We start from the raw sequence: 23,044 nt of genomic DNA, 5'->3' as shown, positions 1-23,044 counted from the left end.
ATTTGTTATATATACCTGTTTTGGATCTTTTGATACTTTTAAATTCTTCAATTAATTGATCTCGTAATTGTAATAGTTTATTCGCTTCTGCAAGCTTCGCTTCTGCAAGCTTCGCCTCTCCAAGCTTCGCTTCGGAAACAGATGGTTTCATTTATTAAGAATAATTTTCAGTTCGATATAAAATATTTTGTGCTATTAAATGACGGACTGGGATATCAAAACCATTATACCTAGATCATCATTGAATCGAAAAAATGGTGAATATTTACCAAATGATGATTACATGATAAAATCATCTTTGATTTTTCTACATTCTGAGATGTATTATAGTTGGTCCATCGAAATGTGGCAAGACGACTCTAATGCTACATAACTTTTTGTTGTCCCCAGGGTGGTTGGATTAAAAGAACAGACATGTGTACATATACTCAAAAAGTTTAAATCAACCAGAGTACGTGTATTTACAGAATCTGTTTAAAAAAGTTGAACAAGTATTAGGCGAAGATATATGTACATTCCGTAATAGCAATGAAAACGTGGTATCACTTGATGATTGTAAAAGCAATTCTATAGTCATTTATGATTTTATACAGGAGAACCAAGATAATGTGATAAAATCATCTTTGATTTTTTCTACATTCTGAGAGACTATTACACACGTGGTAGACATAAACAGATTGATGTGTTTTATCTAGGGCAGACGTATAGTAAGATACCAAAACAGTTAATTAGGGACAATCCTAATTTTCTTTCCATATTTAGGCAGGATGAAACCAATTTAAAACATATACACAAAGACTTTGTTGGTGGTGACATTGGCTTTGAGGAATTTAGCTCTCTGTGTAGTGATTGTTGGAATCAGGATTATGGTTTTATTACTATAGATCGCACATGCAAACGAGATGATGGGAAATACAGAAATAAAATAAAAGATTTTATCAGAATGTACAAAAATCAAAGATGATTTTGTCAGAATGTAGAAAAATTAAAGATGATTTTATCAGAATGTAGAAAAATTGAAGATGTTTTTATCCCTTATATAAATGGGAGTTGATATTTATGGAAACACATCAAACAATGTTGCTATCAATAGACTTAAGAAAGATTTTGACAGATTTAAGGATAAAATATTATACGATCATGTGTTAAACGATCAGACTGATGTTGTGAATACAGTGGTAACTGATCTTGTAGATACAAAAATTACAAATGCAATTAATGAAATAATGAATTCAATTTATCGAAAAATTGATTATTCTGAGTTCATAAATTCAATTAATGAAACGAATTCCAGCTCCATAATTTAATAATGCAAAACACAAAAATTAATAAAATAAATTTAATTGGTAAGTTAAAAGGTGATAAACCGGGTATATTTAAATTTACTCACGGTGCTACCCAATTTAAGTTTCCATACAAGGGATCATTATTACACTTTGAATCTGATCATGATGCTCATATTCATACTTTTATAAATTCAAATATAATTGAAAATTTTCCATATCAATTTGAAAAGGGTGATATTTTACATTTTGAACCACATAGGCTAGCAGAAATGGAAGAGCATACCGTTGTTTATATTGTTCTTCATACAATGATTGAATAAATTCAAATATAATTGAATAATTTCAATACGCAATTTCTTTGCATAATTGAATAATTTCAATATGCAATTTCTTTGCATAATAGAGTAATTTCAATACGCAATTTTTTTGCATAATTGAATAATTTCAATACGCAATTTCTTTGCGTAATAAATGATCACATCATATTGCGTTAAATGCAAAGACAAAACTAACAGCATTAATTCTGTTACTAAAAAATCTAAAAATAGAAAGTCTTATACTCTATCAAAGTGTACTGTATGTGGATCTAAAAATCTACTTTTAAAAAAACTTAAGTGAGAGGGAACAGATCATTGATGAGCTACATAAGCCAGCTAGAAAAAATTACCCTACAAGAAAAGTTTTAACTTATGGAATAGACGATGTTTGGCAAGCTGATTTAGTTGAAATGGACTCTGGCAATCTTAAAGGAATTTCTAAAATCAACAAAGGGTGCAAGTACATGATAACCATTATAGACGTCTTTTCTAAATATGCTTGGGCTATTCCTTTAAAAAATAAAACTGGAAAGCACGTCACCGACGCGTTCGAACACATATTGAATGAGCGAAAACCAAATAATATCCAAACCGATAAAGGCAAAGAGTTCTACAACAAGAACCTTAAGGAGCTCATGAATAAATACAACATAAATCATTATTCTACTTATACAAACATCAAAGCATCCGTTGTTGAAAGATTCAATAGAACACTTAAAAAAAATGTGGAAACAGTTCTCCATACAAGATAATTATAAATGGATAGACATATTATCAAAATTATTGCACGACTACAATCATACAGTACATAGCACTATCAAAATGAAACCTGTTGAGGTCAACTTAAAGAACCAAGAGATGATCTACAACAGTGTGTATCGTAGTGAGGCCCTAACAAAGAGTCATCCAAAATTTAATGTTGGTAATCATGTACGTGTTAGTAAGATAAAAGGCATATTCGAGAAAGGATACACAGCCAACTGGTCTACTGAGATATTTACGATTGAAAAAGTATTCAAAAGCGATCCACCATATTATCATCTCAAGGACTCTAAGGGCGAACAAATCATCGGCACATTTTATGAACAAGAACTACAGAAAACAAAACACCCCGATGTATACTTGGTTGAGAAAGTATTACGTAAAAAAGGAAATATGGTCTATGTTAAATGGCTTGGTTTTGATAGTTCACACAACAGTTGGGTTCCTAAAAAAAATGTTGTTGTTTAAATTTGGTTGTCTATACATTGAAGTAAGGGTACAGTATTAATATAAGATAAAATTTTACCCTACTAAATGGAGCAAGAAAGAAAATGCACTATTTGTAAGACTGTTAAACCTCTCAATGAGTTTGTTAAAAATAAATGCGTGAAAAATGGTTTTGGATATACGTGTCATGTTTGCCAAAAAATAATTAATCAAAAAGGCTTGAAAAAGTGTATTGTGATTTATGCAACAAAGATATATCAAACCTTAATTTTATGAGACATCAAAAATCTAGACTGCATGAATTATTAGTACGATTACATAAACTAGAAACAAAAACTATACGTGAAGTTACGGTATGTTAAAAATGTATTGCTAATTTTTTTTTGCATTAAATGGAGATACTAAATAATAATATAGTGCAACACAATACTTCTAATATAAATAATACAATGGATCTAGATAATATAAGTACCAAGCGTGCTCTAATAAACATTGCTAAGCAGCATGGTATCAAAGGGTATAACAGATGCACAACAATAAACGGATTAAGAAAGTACATAAGAAAACAACTAACACAAGAGGCTTACACTCATGCTGTTGATAATATAAAAAGTAGACGTAATTTAGTTAAGTTTGCTAAAGAGCATAATATAACTGGATGCAACAAATATAAAACAATCGAGGAACTAAGGGATTATATAAAACATATGCTGGATTTACAACAATTTGCAAGACGTAATATTGAATTTCCACAACCAGTTGATTTGTTAGATATTACCAAGGGTATAAATAATTTAAAACAATTTGCTAGAGATAATGGAATTACTGGATATAGCAAGTATAAAACAGAAAGTGACCTTCGGTTCTATATAAGAACTCAATTAGAAAAATTGCCTTTTACAGATATTGCCAACAGTGATGATCTATTTACACCAAGTTCTCAAACTGATAATGAGTATAACAACATATTTAACATATCACGTCCATTAGATGATACTTTGGTGGCAAACCAATCCACTGTTGATGTTGAGGATATATTTAATATCTCTCCAATTGATGTTGATGCATCCACTAATAACTTTGTAGCTATTGAAGAATCTGTTAGACACCTTACAGTGTTTTCGGATGCTCGCTATAGAGTGGAATTTAGAGTTGACAACAATAATGTAGATTTCTTTGCATTACATGATATTATTAATCAAATTATTGAAAAAAGAAAACCAGCTGTTGGGTTTAGAGAAGGCGTAGATAGAATAATCTTTGTTATCGAAAATCCAAGGCTTCATAGTAAAGCTATCTCTACAGGTTTTAGTACAACAATCAACCATGGTGCTCTGGTAAACCATTTTAACGAAATAATGGAACAATATGATGAGATTGCTTTAGAAGATACAAGATTCTATATTCAAATAGTTAAAATGCCAACTGGAGGAAGACTTAGAAAAATAATAAACTTAGCTGAAGATGTTAGAACAAAACAGAGCATACTGCAAATAAAAAATCCAAACGACAACCTGTGTGGACCAAGAGCTGTTATTGCAGCATTGACATATAAGACAAACATTATACTTGACAGAGAAATAAGTAATAATGATATCACTTATATACGAAAGGGGCGAACCCTACAAAAGAATTTAGCAATAGAGCTATGCAACAAAATTAGACACGATCCTGGTGCACCGTTTGATCTAAGTTCTTTCAGAAAAGTTGAACGCTATCTTAAAAACGTGTGTATAAAAATTGTCTGTGCCGAAAACTTTAACACCATTATATACAAAGGAATAGGTGAACGAGATATAACTATATTCTTGTATAAAGTTGAAAATCACTTTCACGTGATTACTAAAATGAGTGCGTTTTTAGGAATGTCGAATTTCTGTGATCGATGTGAAACACCTTATAAACACAAAAATCATAAATGCAAAGCATTATGTGTAACATGTTGCGGTCCTACTCATCTTGGTAACAAATCTGCAAAGTATTGTGAAGATTGTAATAGATATTGCTACAACGTAGAATGTTTTGAACAACATAAAAAAGAAGTATGTGCAACTGTTTACAAATGTTTACAATGCAATAAAATATGTAAGAGAAACGAGGAGCATAAATGTGGATACGAAATTTGTGTACATTGTAGAAAAGAAGTTGAAACAAAAACTCATCTGTGTTACATGCAGTGGAAAAAAGGAAAAGGTGGAATCTGTGTAAGAAAATTAAATGATGACTGTTACGTAGAAGGATGTGAAAAATGCTCACCAAATAATGTACATATAGTAACTAAATATACCAAAAAAGAAATTAATGAACTTGCACGTGATTATATACAAGAAAACTATTTTCCTGATTTTGATTACGATGAAGTAGTTGTGGATCGTTATGTTGAATCTTTAAAGAAAACTAAGGTAGATGGCTATATGTACAAATGTAAAGAATGTAAAAACTACACAACCTTAAAGGTTCCACTTTCAAAAGTGAATACATGTGATACTTGTAAAAAAAATACATTACAAAAACCTACAAAAAAATATATAACAATTGATTTCGAGGCTATCCAAGAAACTGGAGAACACAAACCCAATTATGTGGTTGCTGAGTATGCTTTTGGAAATGGACAAAAAATTCATTTCAAAGATAGCGATGAATTTTGTAAGTGGTTAATATCTAAAGATCATCGTGGTTATACAGTTATAGCGCACAACGCTAGATCGTATGATTGGTATTTCGTTATGAACTACTGTATGCGAAATGGATATAAACCGTTCACAATTTATAAAGGTTGCCAAATCATGTCCATGATACTTAGGAATACAAATATGCGATTCATAGATAGCTACAACTTTATCTCACAACCATTGAGTACATTCCCAGAAACATTTGAATTAGCCGAGTTAAAAAAAGGATACTTTCCTCACTTCTTCAACACAACAGAAAACCAGACATATGTGGGACCAATACCGAATATTGAATATTATGGAGAGAGCACTATGAAAAAATGCAGTAAATGCAAACCTGATGCGACTTGTAAACATTGGCATACAAGAAATCACTTTTTACAGTGGCATGATGAACGAGCTGAAGAGAATTACATATTTGACTTTCAAAAAGAAATGAGTGAGTATTGTGAGTCAGATGTAGACATACTTACTCAAGCAGTTAGAAAACTTAGACAAACATTTCTAGATACGTGTAACATCGATCCATTTCAATATATAACAATCTCATGTGTGGCAATGGCTGAGTTTAGATACCATCATATAAAATCCGATACCATAGCTGTATTAAAAGATAGCAACCATGAAACGTATAGTAAAAAGTCTCTATCATGGTTAAGAACATTAGGTGATAATGTAAAACACGCTTTAAATGGTGGAGAAGAAGCTATACTAGGTCGGAAGTTTGATGGCTTTGATAAAACAACCAACACAGTTTATCAGTTCCATGGGTGCTTCTGGCATGGTTGTCCCAACTGTTACAAAGATGATATAATTAACAACAAGAAACAAGAAAGCATGGGTGACCTTCATGAAAAAACAAAACGGTTTACTCAGCAATTAAAAGATAAAGGGTACAATGTTATAGAAATGTGGGAGTGTGATTGGGAACCTACATACAAAAAACTTAAACATGAAATAAACGAAATAATAACACCAATCACCCCTAGGGATGCTTATTTCGGTGGACGAACAAATGCAAGTAAATTACACGTTCGTGGGAAAAAGTTAAAATATATAGATATTTGTAGTTTGTATCCAATAGTTATGTTCTATGACAAGTTTCCTGTTGGTCATCCAGTAAAAATATTACATCCTCAAAATTACGATTCTAACTGGTTTGGATTAACTAAATGCGAGGTACAACCGCCAAGAAAATTGTATCATCCTGTGCTACCGATTAAAGAAGAAAAACTGATCTTTCCATTATGTGGTAAATGCGTTTATTCTAAAAGTCGTAAGTGTAATCACACAGATATTGAACGTAGATTTACTGGTACATGGAGCACACCGGAAATTAATAAAGCGCTTAAAATAGGATATAAGTTAACTAAAATATATGAAGTTTGGCATTTTAAAGAAAGTAGCACCAACATGTTTAAAAGCTATATTTCGAAATTCTTAAAAATAAAATTAGAAACAAGTGAATGGGAAAACGATTACAGCACTAAAGAATTGTATGTCGAAGATGTAAAAAATAGATTACATATCGAATTAGACATTGATAACATTAAACCTAATCCGGTTGTACGTGCAATGGCTAAACTATTATTAAACGCATTCTACGGTAAATTTGGTCAACGTAGGAAAATAGAAACAACAGATTATATCAACTCAGCAAAAGATCTGTATGATATATTATTGAATCCTAAACTGGAATGTATTAACCTTTCATTAATCAACGATGAGATGATTGAGGTTAGGTATCAAACAAAAGATGAGTGGTTGGAAGATCCTACTAAAACAAACATATTGATTGCATTATTTACAACCTCATATTCTAGATTGAGATTATATGATATGCTTGACAAACTAGGTGACAAAGTAGTTTATTACGATACTGACTCTATTATATACATTGATGATGGTACAAACACTGTAAAAACAGGTTGCATGCTTGGAGAATGGACAGACGAATTAAGCGGTGATTACATAATAGAATTCATATCTACAGGACCAAAAAGCTATGCATATAAAACATCAAAAGGTAAAGTTGTGTGCAAAATTAAAGGATTCACATTAAATTACGTAAACTCTCAGAAATTAAATATGGCTGAAATGATAAAGATTTTAAATAAAGAAATTGATCAAATTATTTTAGAATATAACCAAATTACAAAAAGCAGAAAAACCCATACTTTGGTTAACAAAACAATTCAAAAGAAATTTAAATTGGAATACGATAAACGGGTGATCTTACCAGAACAAGATGGTGTTATTGACACGATTCCTTATGGTTATTAAATAATTGTTTACCTTTATACTTATCTTATAATATTACTGGTGGATATGATGAAGAGAATAAAATTCACGTAGAGAGTGCAATTGTAATTACTCCGTCAGACACCGTCTCAGAAATTGAGAAACACTATATAAAATATGATGGACATATAGCCATGATTAATTACTTTTTTATCGGATATGTGTAACAAATGGCTGTATGCATAATAAGATCAAAGCGGAATCAGATAATATACAATAATAAACAACGCCATTTATATTTCGGTTTCCTACAAAAATAAAAATTCTCTAGAAAATAACAAAAATATAGCAGAATTTTTACCTTGTTTTTTTTAACACTTTTTGCCCTGATTTTGGGTTTTTACTTTACGTTTATTGGCGCCTGCTCTAGAAAGTGACAAAAATATAGCAGAATTTTTACCATGTTTTTTTAACACTTTTACCTTGATTTTGCATATTTCTCTTTATATTTTTGGTGAATTTTATCTTATATAAAGCATATTTTGAAAAGTGTCCTCATCGGCCAGAATTTTTAGCTTGTTTTTTTTTTTAATTTTTGTCCTGATTTTGGATATTTCTCTTTATGTTTTTGGTTATTTTTTGTACTGCTCTAGAAAGTGACAATATATAACAAAATTTTTATTTTATTTTTTTAATACTTTTTACCTTGATTTTGAATATTTCTCTTTATGTTCTTGGTGATTTTTGAAATATATAAAGCATATTTTGAAAAATGTCCTCAAGGGCCCTCCATAGTAGTTTCAATATATGTTTATTATTTCCATTTATTCAAAATACATATATGGATCAGAAAAAACAGTGTTACTCTGCACACATGTCAACTTATATACATTACATATATAGAAATAACGAAAATTGAATAAGATGATTAGTGTGTTAGCATTGTTAGTTTTTAGTTATCCAATTTTCGTTTTTTCAAAATCTCTAGCATTCTCTTCTCCATTTCACCTTCTGTACCCCCCATTTTATCTATACCTCTCTGCTTCCGCACACCTTTGAAAACTTCCATCAGTTCAAAACACACTTTCATGCTGAAGTGGGATGGTACATAGGTAGCTTTTCTTATATTTTCAATAAATCCCTCGAACACCGGACTTGTCTGTTTTTTGTCGAATATGTACGTGAACAGCTTGACGAGGTTGTCGAGCCTAACCTCCATATCCTTGCATACCTCTTCCAGATTTTCCAACAACTCTCCTGCTAAACCATTCTCCTCGCAAAAATCTACAAAGCACGCAATCTGCTTCCCAGCCTGCTTCGCATGGGTCTTGCTCCATAGATTCCTTCTCTCACCTCCACGTTCAGCTTCATTTTTCACATTCGCGTGTAGGAGGTCAAATTCGAACGGTAGGGATGCCATCTGGAAATAAGAAACAAAAAGTAAGACATATGTTTTTGTTTTCAGCAAAAGTTTCTCACCATGGGCAACATGATGAAAACACAGTTCATATTAATGCAGATGTTCGGTGTGATGACGGGTACGGAAGAGACGTTTCTCAGAAAGATAAGGAATATATCGGCGAAATATGACAGGATAAATCAGCAAAACAGAAATTCCTTCAAGCAAAAAATAGACGCCATGAGGGGACAGTTGGACCAGATGGAAAAGGAGCTGGACCGGAGATTCGGTACTCATGATATGCAGAACGAGATTCTGGACGAGTGCCGTACCCACCAAACAGGGTAAATACCATATTTTATAATACAGTATTTTGACACGTCTATTATATTGGAATACATTTTTTCTCGAATTCTCAAATTATAATTTCTTATACACGCATATTTACAATTTTTCGATTAAAGTATCTGATAATTCCCGATTCACACATAGAAACATACTTTCCTATACTTACAAACGTTCTTCTAAATTTAAACATTTTAATCATTACTAATTCGTTCTATATATTTATATGCATTTTCTCACAAAATATTTCTATCTATTTACAGGTTCGATACTCTCCGAAAAAGACATGTAAGACGTTACCAGCATCTAGTATCAGGGAAGAGTTTAAGACGAAAACAAACTTCTTTATCTTCCACAACAGTAAACCCCTCACCCCCTCTGTCCCGAATACCTACGTCTCCGTCACCTTTCGACCGTTCCAAACCTTCTACCTCTACTACTCACACTCTTGCTACAGAACCCGTGCCTCTCGAACCTCCAGCTCTTCCACAAATTCCCCCTCCGAGTTCTGCTCTATTTTTCGCACGCCTGTCCTCCCCCCTGATACCGAATGCTGGTAAGTCTACTACTTCACTATCTTCGGGTTTGAAATAACCCCCAACCGGAGATAGTGGAGATACTTTCCGGAGAAGAAGAAGCTCAACAGGTATAAGTACCGAATCTCCGGTGAGTTTTCTGTTTTTTATATTCTATCGCTTCTAACTTTGTATTCATAGCTCATTTTAAATATATATGTACACGTTTATTACTATTTATAAATATCGATCTTTTTTTATTTTACCCTCAGTTTCGGAAATTATACCCTACTCCGGAATACAGAAAAACAATATGCTTTCACACCGTTCACTCTTCGTCAATTTCTGAGGTGTCCGTCTCTTCTATCCAAAACATGGCCGTTCACACCCATTACCGTGCCTATCGAGTCGTTTAACATTATACCGGTGTGGAACCATTTGAAAATCTCGTTCAACGTTAATACAGAGTCTCGGTAACTTTTTCGAAACATCTGCATTAACGTTGAAACGTCACAGTAATCAACTATCATGTAGGACTTGTGGCACCCTACTCGGTAGACACGTGGGATTTCCTCACTAACTAGCTCCTCCAAATTCTCATAGCGAACCATCTCGATGCCTGAAACAGAATGTCTCAAGTTCTCGCCGGCTCGCATCAGATATTTTGTGGCAACACATTGAGGAGGAACATGCAGATAATCTACATTTATATGCTCGGAATTTAACTCCGTCTCTGTTTCCTGGAATATACAGTTAGTTGAGGTAACCCCCGTAACTACAATGAACGGCCCTGCCTGGTACCCGTGTGCAGCTATATCATCTGCTACCTTCTCCGACCACACACAGTACGGTAAGTGGCTGTACACGGGAGCTCTTTCTGTAACAAAATGTGTCTCGCATAATCCGTGCGTACGATGTCGGGAATAGAACATACTGATCGCAAATCCATCATTGTCCAATTCCAAAGATCTTTCACGCGATACATTCCTGCTGTAATATGTGACCAGAAGAGATTCTCGGAATCTTACAAGTGCATCTATAATCAGCAACTCACAATTCTTCCCACCAGACAATTTTGGTTTGACCGACGACTTCACTTTCCCTAGACCAGAAATCGTAGCAGGGTATACCAGACACGTTGTTTTACATGGAGAGTACTCCGTATAGCCATATAAGATGTTAGACACAACATTCTTCAGAATATTCTGTTTCTTCCTCCTTGAATGTTTACCGTCATCATCGATACGTTTTCCTCTACAGCGTTTTAGTTTCTCGTATACATGATGGGCGGCATTTTTTTCCTCCCAACTACGTCGAAATTCTGCTTCGCTAATACAACTACCCTCATATCATTTCTCTTCCGTACTCCCACCTGGACGTATCCATGATTCCGGTAAACTTTCAGGAGCAGGTATGTCACTACTACAATCCGAAACTGGTTCAGCTGGGGATAATTTTCCAATCACCCCACCGAAAAACGTTAACACCCAGGACACCAAACCCATCATACTTACCTTCGAATACCGGTTCTATCGCTTCCTCCGGTAACAACTATCTCCAATGACGTACACAGCTGAAGATGTCTGGTGAATAGTGAAATTCAAACACAACGGAACTTTTTATATACCTACCTACCCCTCCTCTTCCTCGCTGATAACTTCTCCCTGAAGTTCCTTGCGCATTCTCTCGCGCAGAGCGTCGAGTGCCCACGTACCTCGTCGATTCTCCTCCCCCGGTATCGCATACACATCCACCTCTTCGGAGAAACGTACTTTTTTCTTTTCTTTCCTTCCGTTCTCCATCCAGCAAAAACAGTATCACATTTTCTTTATCTTTGCATTTACAGTCCCAACCGCAATCAGCACATGTTCCTACACAAATAGCATTTATCTCCACTAAACTGATAACCAACGCCCCTAAAAACCAATTAGACACATCCGCTCTTTTCTTTTTTGCCCGCTCTCCCTTCCGCCGCCTACTAACGTATTCTGCACACAGTCATACCTTATCAACGTTCCCACAAACTTCTACACGCCCATTCCAAGAAACATCCGACATGTCCCAACACGTGTTCCACAATCTCTCCATATCACTTCAACATCCCAACACATTTCCTTTCCAACTCCTTTATCTTCTCAACCGTCGACTCTTAACAACTTCAACAGTCATTTACGCCCCTTTATTCCAACCGAAACGGAAACCCATATCATCATTCCCAGAAAACCAACCGTAGTCACTTCCTCATTAACAACAGGAAACCCCAACCCATATCAACATTCCCAGAAAACCGTCACCTCATCATTAACAACAGGAAACCGTCTTATCAATTCCCCAACCGCCACCGACTTTTCCTCCTCCCCCCAACAACCAATCAAAACACTCCTCACAAATTAATCACAACCCATTCAATGACGTCACACCAATCAAATCCAACCTCACAAAATAAACAACACCCATTTCATGACGTCATCACCCAAAAGCACCACCCTTGCTTGCCCACACTGCTTGGTCATCAATTGATCTTTGATCGATCTTTTCCAATCAATTGATTTATCGACCTCAACGGGGGTGAATAACTACTATTATTGATTATTTGACTGAAAGCGTAATCTTAGAATTACTTACATTAGAGTGGGTGGTTTAGGAGTAGTTATGTCCAGGACCCTTGACCGACAATACCCCTCGAGAATGAATTATGTCAAATTTTTAATCAATAGATTTAGATTGATTGATTTGATTTATTTATTTGGTTTTTAAGTCCACTTTATGCACAGTAGCTAATCGGAACTGGACGTAGTTTAAAGTGGGATCCGAACCACTATATGTGCCTCCACCGGGTTTAGAACTCGAGACCCCATGATTACAAGGCGATGACACTACCACTGCGCCATCGGGAAGGCACTCAATAGATTTAGACTATGATGTAATACGTATAAAATGTGTTTCCGAGTACAGAAATCACAAATAACAGGAGATATTGGATCCCAAAGTATGGACCGTGTAAGTTGAAATAAAACCTACCTCATAGTACTTTCACTGCACAGAACCAGACAGTGTCGGCGATTAGGGGGCGAGGGGGGCAGTTAACTCCCCCCATTTTTGACACTTTTGCCCCCGCACTATGCTAAACTTTCTCTACCAAGAGATAGTAAACTGTCCTTGCTCCCTCAGTATTGGCACCTTGCCATCCCTAGTTTTGGAACCCAATCGCCGCCACTGGAACCAGCAAAGCCATTCAATAGAGGATAAATTGGGTTGAAGAATGCCACAAAATGAAAATATTTGTAATGTGCTCGAAATATATTGACTATCTGAAACATCATTTTTAAAATGCTGCTACTGAAATTGTATGTAAGGGTGCCCTTACAATGTTGTTAACCCCCTTTCTATATCTCCGTGTGTATGGGGGTGGGAGTTGTGGGTGGGGAGCTAGTTCTTCCCCCTCATCTATCAACTAGCATGGGTTAAAAATCGGTGCAATTGAACGAATTACATTAACAATATGCATAATTCACGTAATAAGCAACATTAAAATATGCTGTAATTTAACCAAATATATGACTACAAACATAAGAGAATAAAAAGCATCACACGAGCCTCCCCAATGTCGTAGTAGTATCATTATTCCTATTATCCCATCTGAGCATACAGCAACAAACAATATTCATCCCATAATATTCGCAAACTGTCACGAAATAGATTTTTGGAATATTCGAATGCAATGAAATGAATGTGGATGGCCAAGGGAACTAAGTATTTTTGTCATCAAAGTCACCAAAGCTATTTAATCTACAACTTATAATGCAAAGTATATTTCTCATTAATTTCATTCCGTGTATTAAAAGATAGAATATCAACTACTTTTTAAAATGTGTCTTTTTCGTAATAAATTTAAAAACACAATATAAGAAATAATAAGGGCATGCTTTCAATCTAATAATTAATAAGAACAATTCATGGACATCAGCAGGACTTTTATTTTGGTGGGAGAAAGGGGTGTAAATGAGGCATATTCCTCCACAACAGTGTCGCCCCCTGAAAGAAACACTCTGTAGATATGAAGTTATCATGTCCCTGCAATACCCTTTTAATAATATACACAAACGGCTGTGACTGAAACAAAAGGATGAGTGTGAACTGATTTGATTGATTTGGTGTCTCAAGTCCACTTTATTCACAGTAAGGCTAATCGGGACTGAACCTACAGTTTAAAGTGGGATCCGAACCACTATATGTGCTTCCACCGGGTATTGAACCAGGGACCCCTTGATTAGAAGGCAACGACGCTACCACTGCGCCATCGGAGAGGTCTGAATGTGTGTAAAATACGTACTTTTTGGTTGACCTTCATTTTCCAGGGATGGAGGCACGGCCCCCCCCTCCCCCGTTCCCAACCCTCTGTGCATCCAGGAAAACATTATTTTAAATAGTATGCTCTAAACATTTGCTTCAATGATATTTTGAATTAGAATCTTAGATTTTAAATTAATTTGAAAAATTAAAATCCGGTAGCATTTTTCAAAAATTTTCAGAAATAAGTTGTCATATTTTCAGAAGGAACGAAAAAGCTATCAATTTTATCTCTGGGTAAGTTAGATCTTATAAGTTCATTACAAGAATACTTGTGTTGGTGTTGCACCTTTCCCTCTCGATAATAATTGAAATTTTAGTAAACCAAGTTTTTGGTCCCAAAAAATTAGATAATAATACTATTTTATTAATTTAATTGTCTATTAAAATATAAGTGTGATATGTTGAAATATTTTTTTCTGGAATACTTATTACTTAGTTATCATTGTTGTGAAATTTAAAAAAGATTGAATATTTGTAAGGGAGATAGAATTATTTTTCCAAGACAGTGCAGCTCACTTGGAGGCTTTGGGAATAGAAGAAAGGATGAATCACTGAAAGTTGGAGAAACTGTAGAAATGAAACCAGACAAGTTAGAGAAAAAACATGTAGTTTCTCACCAGCATGAAAGGATTAAATGTGCCAAGTTTCATCAAAATCTGAGAGCATAGGTTCCAAGACCTCTTTTTTTTGGTTGAACTGACATGGGATGACATGACTTATATTATCATAGGGCAAATATGTAAACTTTTTAGTGCCTCGTTCTACCCAATGAGTACAGGGAAAGGATTGTAACTCTCTTTCATCTCCAATAAGGCTCATGTTTATATCCGTATAGGAACTGTAAATCTGGAGAGATGTATAATTAAAGGAAGGAACTAAATACCAAAACTTCCAAGTGTCTACATAAAGAATGTATTTTCTTGGTCAATGGGGGTAAAACCTACCACTAGAACATGGTTTCTCAAAATATGGTATGCAGAACCCGTACTCGTACTATGTGTTCAGAAAGTAAATACTCGGTTGATGATGGCGTTGAGAGCGAAAATTAAAATATGAAATCAATTTAAGACCAAATCGTATAATTTCATGCCATTGCCACTTGAAGTTCTTGGAGGGACATACATATTTCCTTTCCTGGAGTGTCTACATGTGTGCTAGAAAGATTTCCGTAGGTAACAGAAAATAAAAGCAATAACAGTCTTAAAATACGCACATCTGAAAGACAAAGAACGAGAATAAAAGTATTCGAGTGATAAGACATTCAAGTAATTTATATGATTTGTTACCGCTGCCGCATAAAGTAGGAGCTGTATGTGAGTGATTAATGTTATCTATTGGATGCGTGTTTGAGCTCAACCCCACACGTAATGGAGTTTTTATTTAACTGCCATTTATAAAATGATGCCGGTACGATTTCAAGAAAATCGGTTTTCATTTTCATTTTAAATCGAATTTATTTTTCCTAAATTTCCTGGGACAAATTTAGTACAAGAACTTTCACTTTTCCTCTTCATCTATTGTTTATAAGAATTAATGTGACAAAGGATGGACTTTTGTATGGCGTATTATGTACATAAAATCTTTGTCCAGTGTCACAGCACATGGCCGTATTTAGAGGGACTTTGGATATACAAAGGTTCACCCCCCCCGCTCCCGAAACTTCTGACATGTTGTATTAATGGACGTCCAGGAACCAAAATCAGTATCTCATATTCAAAAATGTATTCGAAGCTTTTCAAAATACAAGGGGAGACAGTGCTGTGACGATCGATGTACCTTTATCAATTTCATCATATCATCTTTCATCCTCATATTTGCAATCAGCTAAAAGTAACAGAAAGCGAAGTAAAGTAGGCCAAACCAATCAAATGATCGAGCTAGAATTTTCAAACATTTGCAATTCCCGAAACTTGTGCAAACAGTTCTTTTCTCGGAATCACAGCCCACCTCCATTGCTCCATTTGCACTTCTGCTGTTGTCTTTCCAGTGTATTTTTCTGGTTCTGACTGAAAAATGGGTTTGGGGTGTCCCAAAATTGCCTTTCCGACCTTTAAGTTGCCCCATTTGATAAGGTTTTAATCCTCCTTGACAGGAGTTCAAACCTAGGACCTCCAGCTTCGTAGCGCGTTACGTTCACCACCCTCCACCCAGCGGCCTATGTAGTGTATACATGCAGTCCTATAAAACACGTACTTAGTGCATAGCGACTGTCGTCTGTCGACTGTTTGGTAAGTTTAAGAACAATTATGAGCATCGGGAGGAGAGGATCGAACCGAACCGATCCATGGACCCCCTGGAATTTGCATAGTTTATTTCAAGATACAAAACATTTTTACTATTAATAAGAGAAATAACAAAACAGTTTTATTATTAATAAGAGAAATAAAGTTCAGTTAGTATTCGAACAGAATAACAAAAATAAAAGTTTCATTAGATCGAAAGAAATAGTGTACATTAAAGAAACCATTTTATATATGTATATATATATATATATATATATATATATATATATATATATATATATATATATATATATATATATATATCATAGTCTACCATTTAATCGAAATAATAAATGGTTCCACAGTTTTGAAAATTCAATTTTTTTAAAATAAAATGTCCAGCTGTCTCACTTTGAAAGCTTTTATTGAACAACGAATATAAAAGATATTAACAAGAAAGAATAACTACACATGTCGTGTACTCTAACTGTATTAAATGTAAAATATACAATGTAAAACAGCTATGCTGTTCATCTGGTGGATCGAGAACGAAAGTCTCCTCACGGATATAATACCAGCAATAATAATAATAATAATAGTAATGAAAATTATGATGATAATAATAATGGAATTAAATTATATAAGTTTTATGGTATTTTGATTAACATTGTATAGTAATATTTATTTTTATTGTTATTATTTATATTATTGAAATTTGATCAATGGTCTGATCCCTCCCAAAAGATTTTGTTGAACCCAACCCATGTCTACGGCCATACCATAGAAGGAAATAAATTCCGCCACCAAACTGATTTGCCGGAACAGAGTTCCGTTGTATTCCGGGTCTGCTGCATATCTACTTATTTAAAGAACTATTCACATTTCCATAAAGTGTAAATATATATTCAATTTGTTCAGGCTTTCAAACGGGTGGCGACAGCCCCCACCTTGGCATGTATATTTACGTATGTATGTGTGTATGGAAAGAAGGGGTCATCCCCAAAGAATGAACATTTGCAAGCTGAAAGAGAAATTCCCCTTTTAACCTCCCCCCAAACAGGTATCACTCAGGCACGGACACACGCACATATTTACAAAGATAACGTATCACCAAATAATGAACAAATAATGCATCCCTGCTACTGTTTCTGGCACCTAAAAATGTGTGTGACTCATTCTTTTAGATGTTCCTGGTTGATGTGATGTGGGAGGAGATTTTCTTGATCTTAGCATAAACAGTAGTTTCCAATAACTGGATGTTCTTGACCCATCCAACTAGAGCCCACAGGCCATATAGCACAGATTAGACACACACACACACACTCACACAAAAAGAAGCAAAGTTGAAATGAATGATTGCATGGAAATTACTGCCAATACGTATATGCAATAATAAGCACATTAAGCTCATATACACTAACACCTGTAATAGAACTCTAAAACGTTGCCAGAGTATCCCAAATCAAGATATATATATATATATATATATATATATATATATATATATATATATATATATATATATATATATATATATATATGAATGAAACCGTTGAAAGCATATGAATTTTCCTCAAGGTAAAAATGCAAATATGCAAAAATCAACCCCCTAGTAATGACGTGAGAGTGCAAGGAGCTGGAGGGTCGTGGAGGGTGAGGGCGGTGGAGGGCGAGGGCGGTGGATGGCGAGGGCGACTGCGATCTCGGAGGGTGAGGGCGGTGGAGGGCGAGGGCCAGAGCGATCTCGGAGGGTGAGGGCGGTGGATGGCGAGGGCCAGAGCGATCTCGGAGGGTGAGGGCGGTGGAGGGCGAGGGCGACTGCGATCTCGGAGGGTGAGGGCGATGGAGGGCGAGGGCGACTGCGATCTCGAAGGGTGAGGGCGGTGGAGGGCGAGGGCGACTGCGATCTCGGAGGGTGAGGGCGGTGGAGGGCGAGGGCGAAAGTGTAGTGTAAAAGTATATACTGCCATCTCGATAAATGATGAGCCCCCCTCAGGCAGATTTGGCTACACTTAAAACTAGCTCAAGATGTGCATATGAGCTTATTGCTCAAGTGTGGTACTCTGTCTAATCCAAGATTTTTGTAAAAATGCCCTCGGGAATTTCCCGTGAAATGATGAGCCCCCTCAGATTGATTTGCCTACACTTACAAAAGCTACATCTGTGAGATTGTTGTCCATAAGCTTGTCAAAAATATGCCCCTCTTGATATTTTTTTTGGCTACACCTAAAACTAAGCCAAAAAGCCACCCTCACCCACCCACACCCACACACACACACACCCCTCACACACACACCCCTCACACACACACACACACACACACACACACACACACACACACATGTTTACTTCTGGTTTATATCATGTTGTGCAACAAATTATTATCCAATATTATGCAACAAATTATGATGCAAGAGCTCTTGCATCATGTTGTGCAACAAATTATTATCCAATATTATGCAACAAATTATGATGCAAGAGCTTTTGCATTATGTTGTGCAACAAATTATTACCCAATATTATGCAACAAATTATGATGCAAGAGCTTTTGCATTACATATCAGTTAGTATTGTGAGAGTGGCTGAGGAATACAGATGTGTTGTTGCATTGCTCCTCATACAGGTCTGATATTTGACACATCTTGCTTGTTTGTTGTAATCCACTCATATTTGGAATCAGGCTTATATCTGTCCCAGTTTGTTATACATGTATTTGTGGTGGCTTAGTGATTCTGTACTTATTTTATCTTTGTGCATGTAGGCTATCAGCTTTATACAACCTGTCATAGGTTTATTAAGTATAGAGTTTTGATTTGAACCCCAAGAAATTTTATATAAATACCAAAGCCAAAAATATTAACACACATACACACACATTAAACACACACTAGGTATACAAAGCACACTGCTGAACCCAATTGATATTTTTATTAAGTATAAAGTTTTGATTTGAATCCCAAGAAATTTTATATAATAAACCAATAATAAAAATGCCAAATCAAAAATATTGTAATCAATGCAATAAGAATATATCCAGCCCCAATTGGGCTAAGCACCGGCATAATTGTAATCCAGACAAATGCAGAACTCCCACTAAAATATGCCCTAAATGCCATAGAAAATATAGCATGGAATACTTCACTTATAAACATATAGATACTTGTTCTGCACAGTCATCAACATTGCCCCCACAACCATCTACATCTGGTCTGAAAAGGAAGCATGAAACACCTGTTAATGCTAGAGCAGCAAAGCAGCCACGCTATGAACCCATCCATAGCAGTTTTGCTGGCCAACTTAGGGATTACCGGTTTGTATCAGAGCAAAAATGTGATATTAAGAATTTTGTGAACAGTATAAATCCTGATGTGCAGGCAATTCTAAATGCACAAAATGGCTCTTATAAGCTGTCCCTCAAATTGTTTACACAATATAAGAAACCAAATGGCACAAAATTTACACAGCCCCACACAACAGAAACTGTAGCTGTATATTCAAATGCAAATTTAGACAAAATAGTAAGCAGTTTGATAGAGCAATTGAATATTAAAAACTCTGAATTTGCAGCAAAAGAGTCAGGATTGAGCCTATGCGGATCTCCACACAAGTTATATATTAATATTTCTGAATTCAGCCCATTACAAGGTTCCACATATGTGTCTTTACCTGACAATATCAAAAACAAAAAAGCCGTGGTTAACATAGAAAATAATGATGAGAAATGCTTTCTGTGGTGTATTTTAGCTGCTTTGTATACAGTTTTAAGAAATCCTCAGAGATTAACTTATTATAAACAACATGAACATGATTTTGATGATGCAATGGAGGGCTTAGAATATCCAATGTCTGTTCAGAATATTGATAAATTTGAAAAAAAAAAGGCCAGGGATATCAATGGTAAACAATTATATGTTAATGTTTTTATTTGTTCCACTGGCCGTGGCAATTGCTTGATAGCACCTCTCAGAATCAGTACACTTGATGATGATTCTGCTGTTCCGATTGATCTGCTCTTAATTGAAGGGGATGACACACACCATTACACTCTGATACACAGTCTTGAAGCTTTAGTCAGAAAACAACAAGGCAAATCCAATACAATATTCAAGTTGTGCAGAAGATGTTTGACTGTATTTGATGGTAAAAAAATAATAAATGGGGTTAGTGAAGTGAATGCAGAAATTGCTAAAAAAAAGTTAATTGAACATTTAAAATACTGTGGCAACCATAAAAATGTTCATATGCTTATGCCTAATCCAAGTGAAAATGCCAAATTCAAAAAATTTGGAGCCTTGTTGGAACACCCAGCATATATAGTCTGTGATTTTGAATCAAACCTCAAACCCCTTGCATTCTGGAATCTTCAATTACATCATACCAGCTACATGAACCTTCTAGTTTTTATTATGTGGTTGTACAGGATGGTGTTGTTAGTGAAGAATATTTATACATGGGACCAGATGCCATCAAAGAATTTGCACATAGAATAGAAAATGATTGCCATAACATAGCATCTAATATCTTATTAAAATCAAAACCCATGTTGCCTTTAACAGAGAAACAGAAAACAGATTGAAGATTTCAACAATGCAGAAAAATGCCCAGTATGTGATTCTGATTTTTCAGATACAAATATCAAGGTGCATCACCATTCTCATACAGATGGTAAATTCTTAATTGCACTGTGTAATAGCTGTAATATTAAGATCCAGAGACCAAAGTTTGTCCCGATATTTTGCCATGGTGCATCCAATTATGATTTCCATCATCTGATCAGGTACGAGGGGTTTGACAAGCAGAATATAAATATTTTAGCATAAAATGATGAGAAATATATTGCCATTAGCAAGATAATTAAAGTTAATGGTGTTCCCATTCACTTAAGATTTATTGATTCCTAAAGAATTCTGTCTGCTAGCCTGGCTACACTGGCCACTCAATTATCTGATGATCAATTCAAAATCACATGTGCTTTGTTTCCAAATCAGGACCTGAAATTAATTAGGCGGAAGGGTGTATATCCATATGATTATGTTACAGATTTTTCTAAATTTGATGAGTGTTCTCTGCCACCACAACAAGAGTTTTACAGCAAACTCAGAGGATCTGGAATCACTGATGAAGATTATCACCATGCCCAGTTGATGTGGAACAATTTAAAATGCCAGACATTTGGTGATTATCACAAGGCATATTTAAAACTTGATGTCACTCTCTTAGCTGATATACTTCAGGCATTTAGAAAATCTTCCATGCAAAATTATAAGCTGGATCCAAAGTATTTTTACAGTGCACCAGGCCTAGCATGGTCTGCAATGTTTTTAAACACTAAAATGCAATTGGATCTGATCCAGGATCAGGATATGTATTTGTTTTTGGAACAATGTATAAGAGGAGGGATGGTGCAATGCTCTCAGAGATATGCCAGAGCAAATAACAAGTATATTCTCAATTATGATCCAGCACTGCCATCAAATTATATACTGTATGTAGATGCCAATAGCCTCTATGGTTATGCTATGATGGATAAACTGCCATATGCAGGGCTTGAGTGGGTTGAAGATTTCAATATTGAAGATCTTAAGGATTTTGATGACAGTAACTATGGTCTATTCTTAGAGGTTGATCTGACAATTCCTGATGATTTACACAACACATTTTCTGATCTGCCCCCAATTCCTGAGGTTAAGTGTTCACCTCGCTCTAAACAAAAGAAATTGATGATGACTCTGGAGCCAAAACAGGATTATGTCATATATTACAAAAACCTCCAGTTCCTGATGCATCATGGTGTTCAAGTGACCAAAGTTGGAAAAGTTTTGAGGTTCAGGCACTCAAGATGGTTGAAACCATATATTGATACAAACACAGAGCTTCGAACATCTGCAATGAGCCAATTTGATAAGACCTTGTTTAAATTGATGGTAAATTCAGTGTATGGCAAAACCATAGAAAATGTCAGAAAACATACTGATGTTAAAATAATTACTGACCCCAGCCGGAGCAAAAATTTGATTGCAAAGCCTAATTTCAATTATAGAAGAATTTATGATGAAAATATGGCACTCTTCAACATGAAAAAAACAAAGATTATGTTTGATAAGCCTATTTATGTAGGAGCTGTGATATTGGAATTGGCCAAATTACACATGTTAAAATTGTATTATGATGTGCTCAAGCCATTTTATGGTGATTGTGTAAAACTGATGTACATGGACACAGATAGTTTTATCCTTGATATTCAGACAGAAGATGTTTATCAAGATATATATCACAGCCTTAATTGCTTGAATATTTTGATACCAGCGAATTGCCTGGCCATCAGAATATTCAACCCCACAACAAAAAGGTGCCTGGCAAGTTAAAAGATGAGACACTTGGTGATGTTATTGTGGCATTTGCTGGGTTAAGGGCCAAGATGTACAGTTTTGAAACATGTAGTGGTGCTGTTGCAAAAAAAGCCAAGGGCATTGGCAGAGTAACTG

At 35.2% G+C, this 23,044-nt stretch overlaps 1 protein-coding gene across 1 annotated transcript; it reads left to right on the top strand.

Moving 5' to 3' along the window:
- The first annotated feature begins 2,425 nt into the window (after positions 1 to 2,425).
- LOC145980944 (uncharacterized) lies at positions 2,426 to 2,833 on the top strand. Its single transcript, XM_083114029.1, has one exon. The coding sequence runs from the start codon at positions 2,426 to 2,428 to the stop codon at positions 2,831 to 2,833; it is 408 nt and encodes a 135-aa protein (XP_082970155.1).
- The last annotated feature ends 20,211 nt before the right edge of the window (positions 2,834 to 23,044 follow it).

This window comes from Lepisma saccharinum, chromosome 28 (genome assembly GCF_977018435.1).
Source record: "Lepisma saccharinum chromosome 28, izLepSacc3.1, whole genome shotgun sequence".
Lineage (NCBI taxonomy): Eukaryota > Metazoa > Arthropoda > Insecta > Zygentoma > Lepismatidae > Lepisma > Lepisma saccharinum.
Note: the sequence above shows the minus strand (reverse complement) of the source record. Positions and strands in the feature narration are given on the sequence as shown.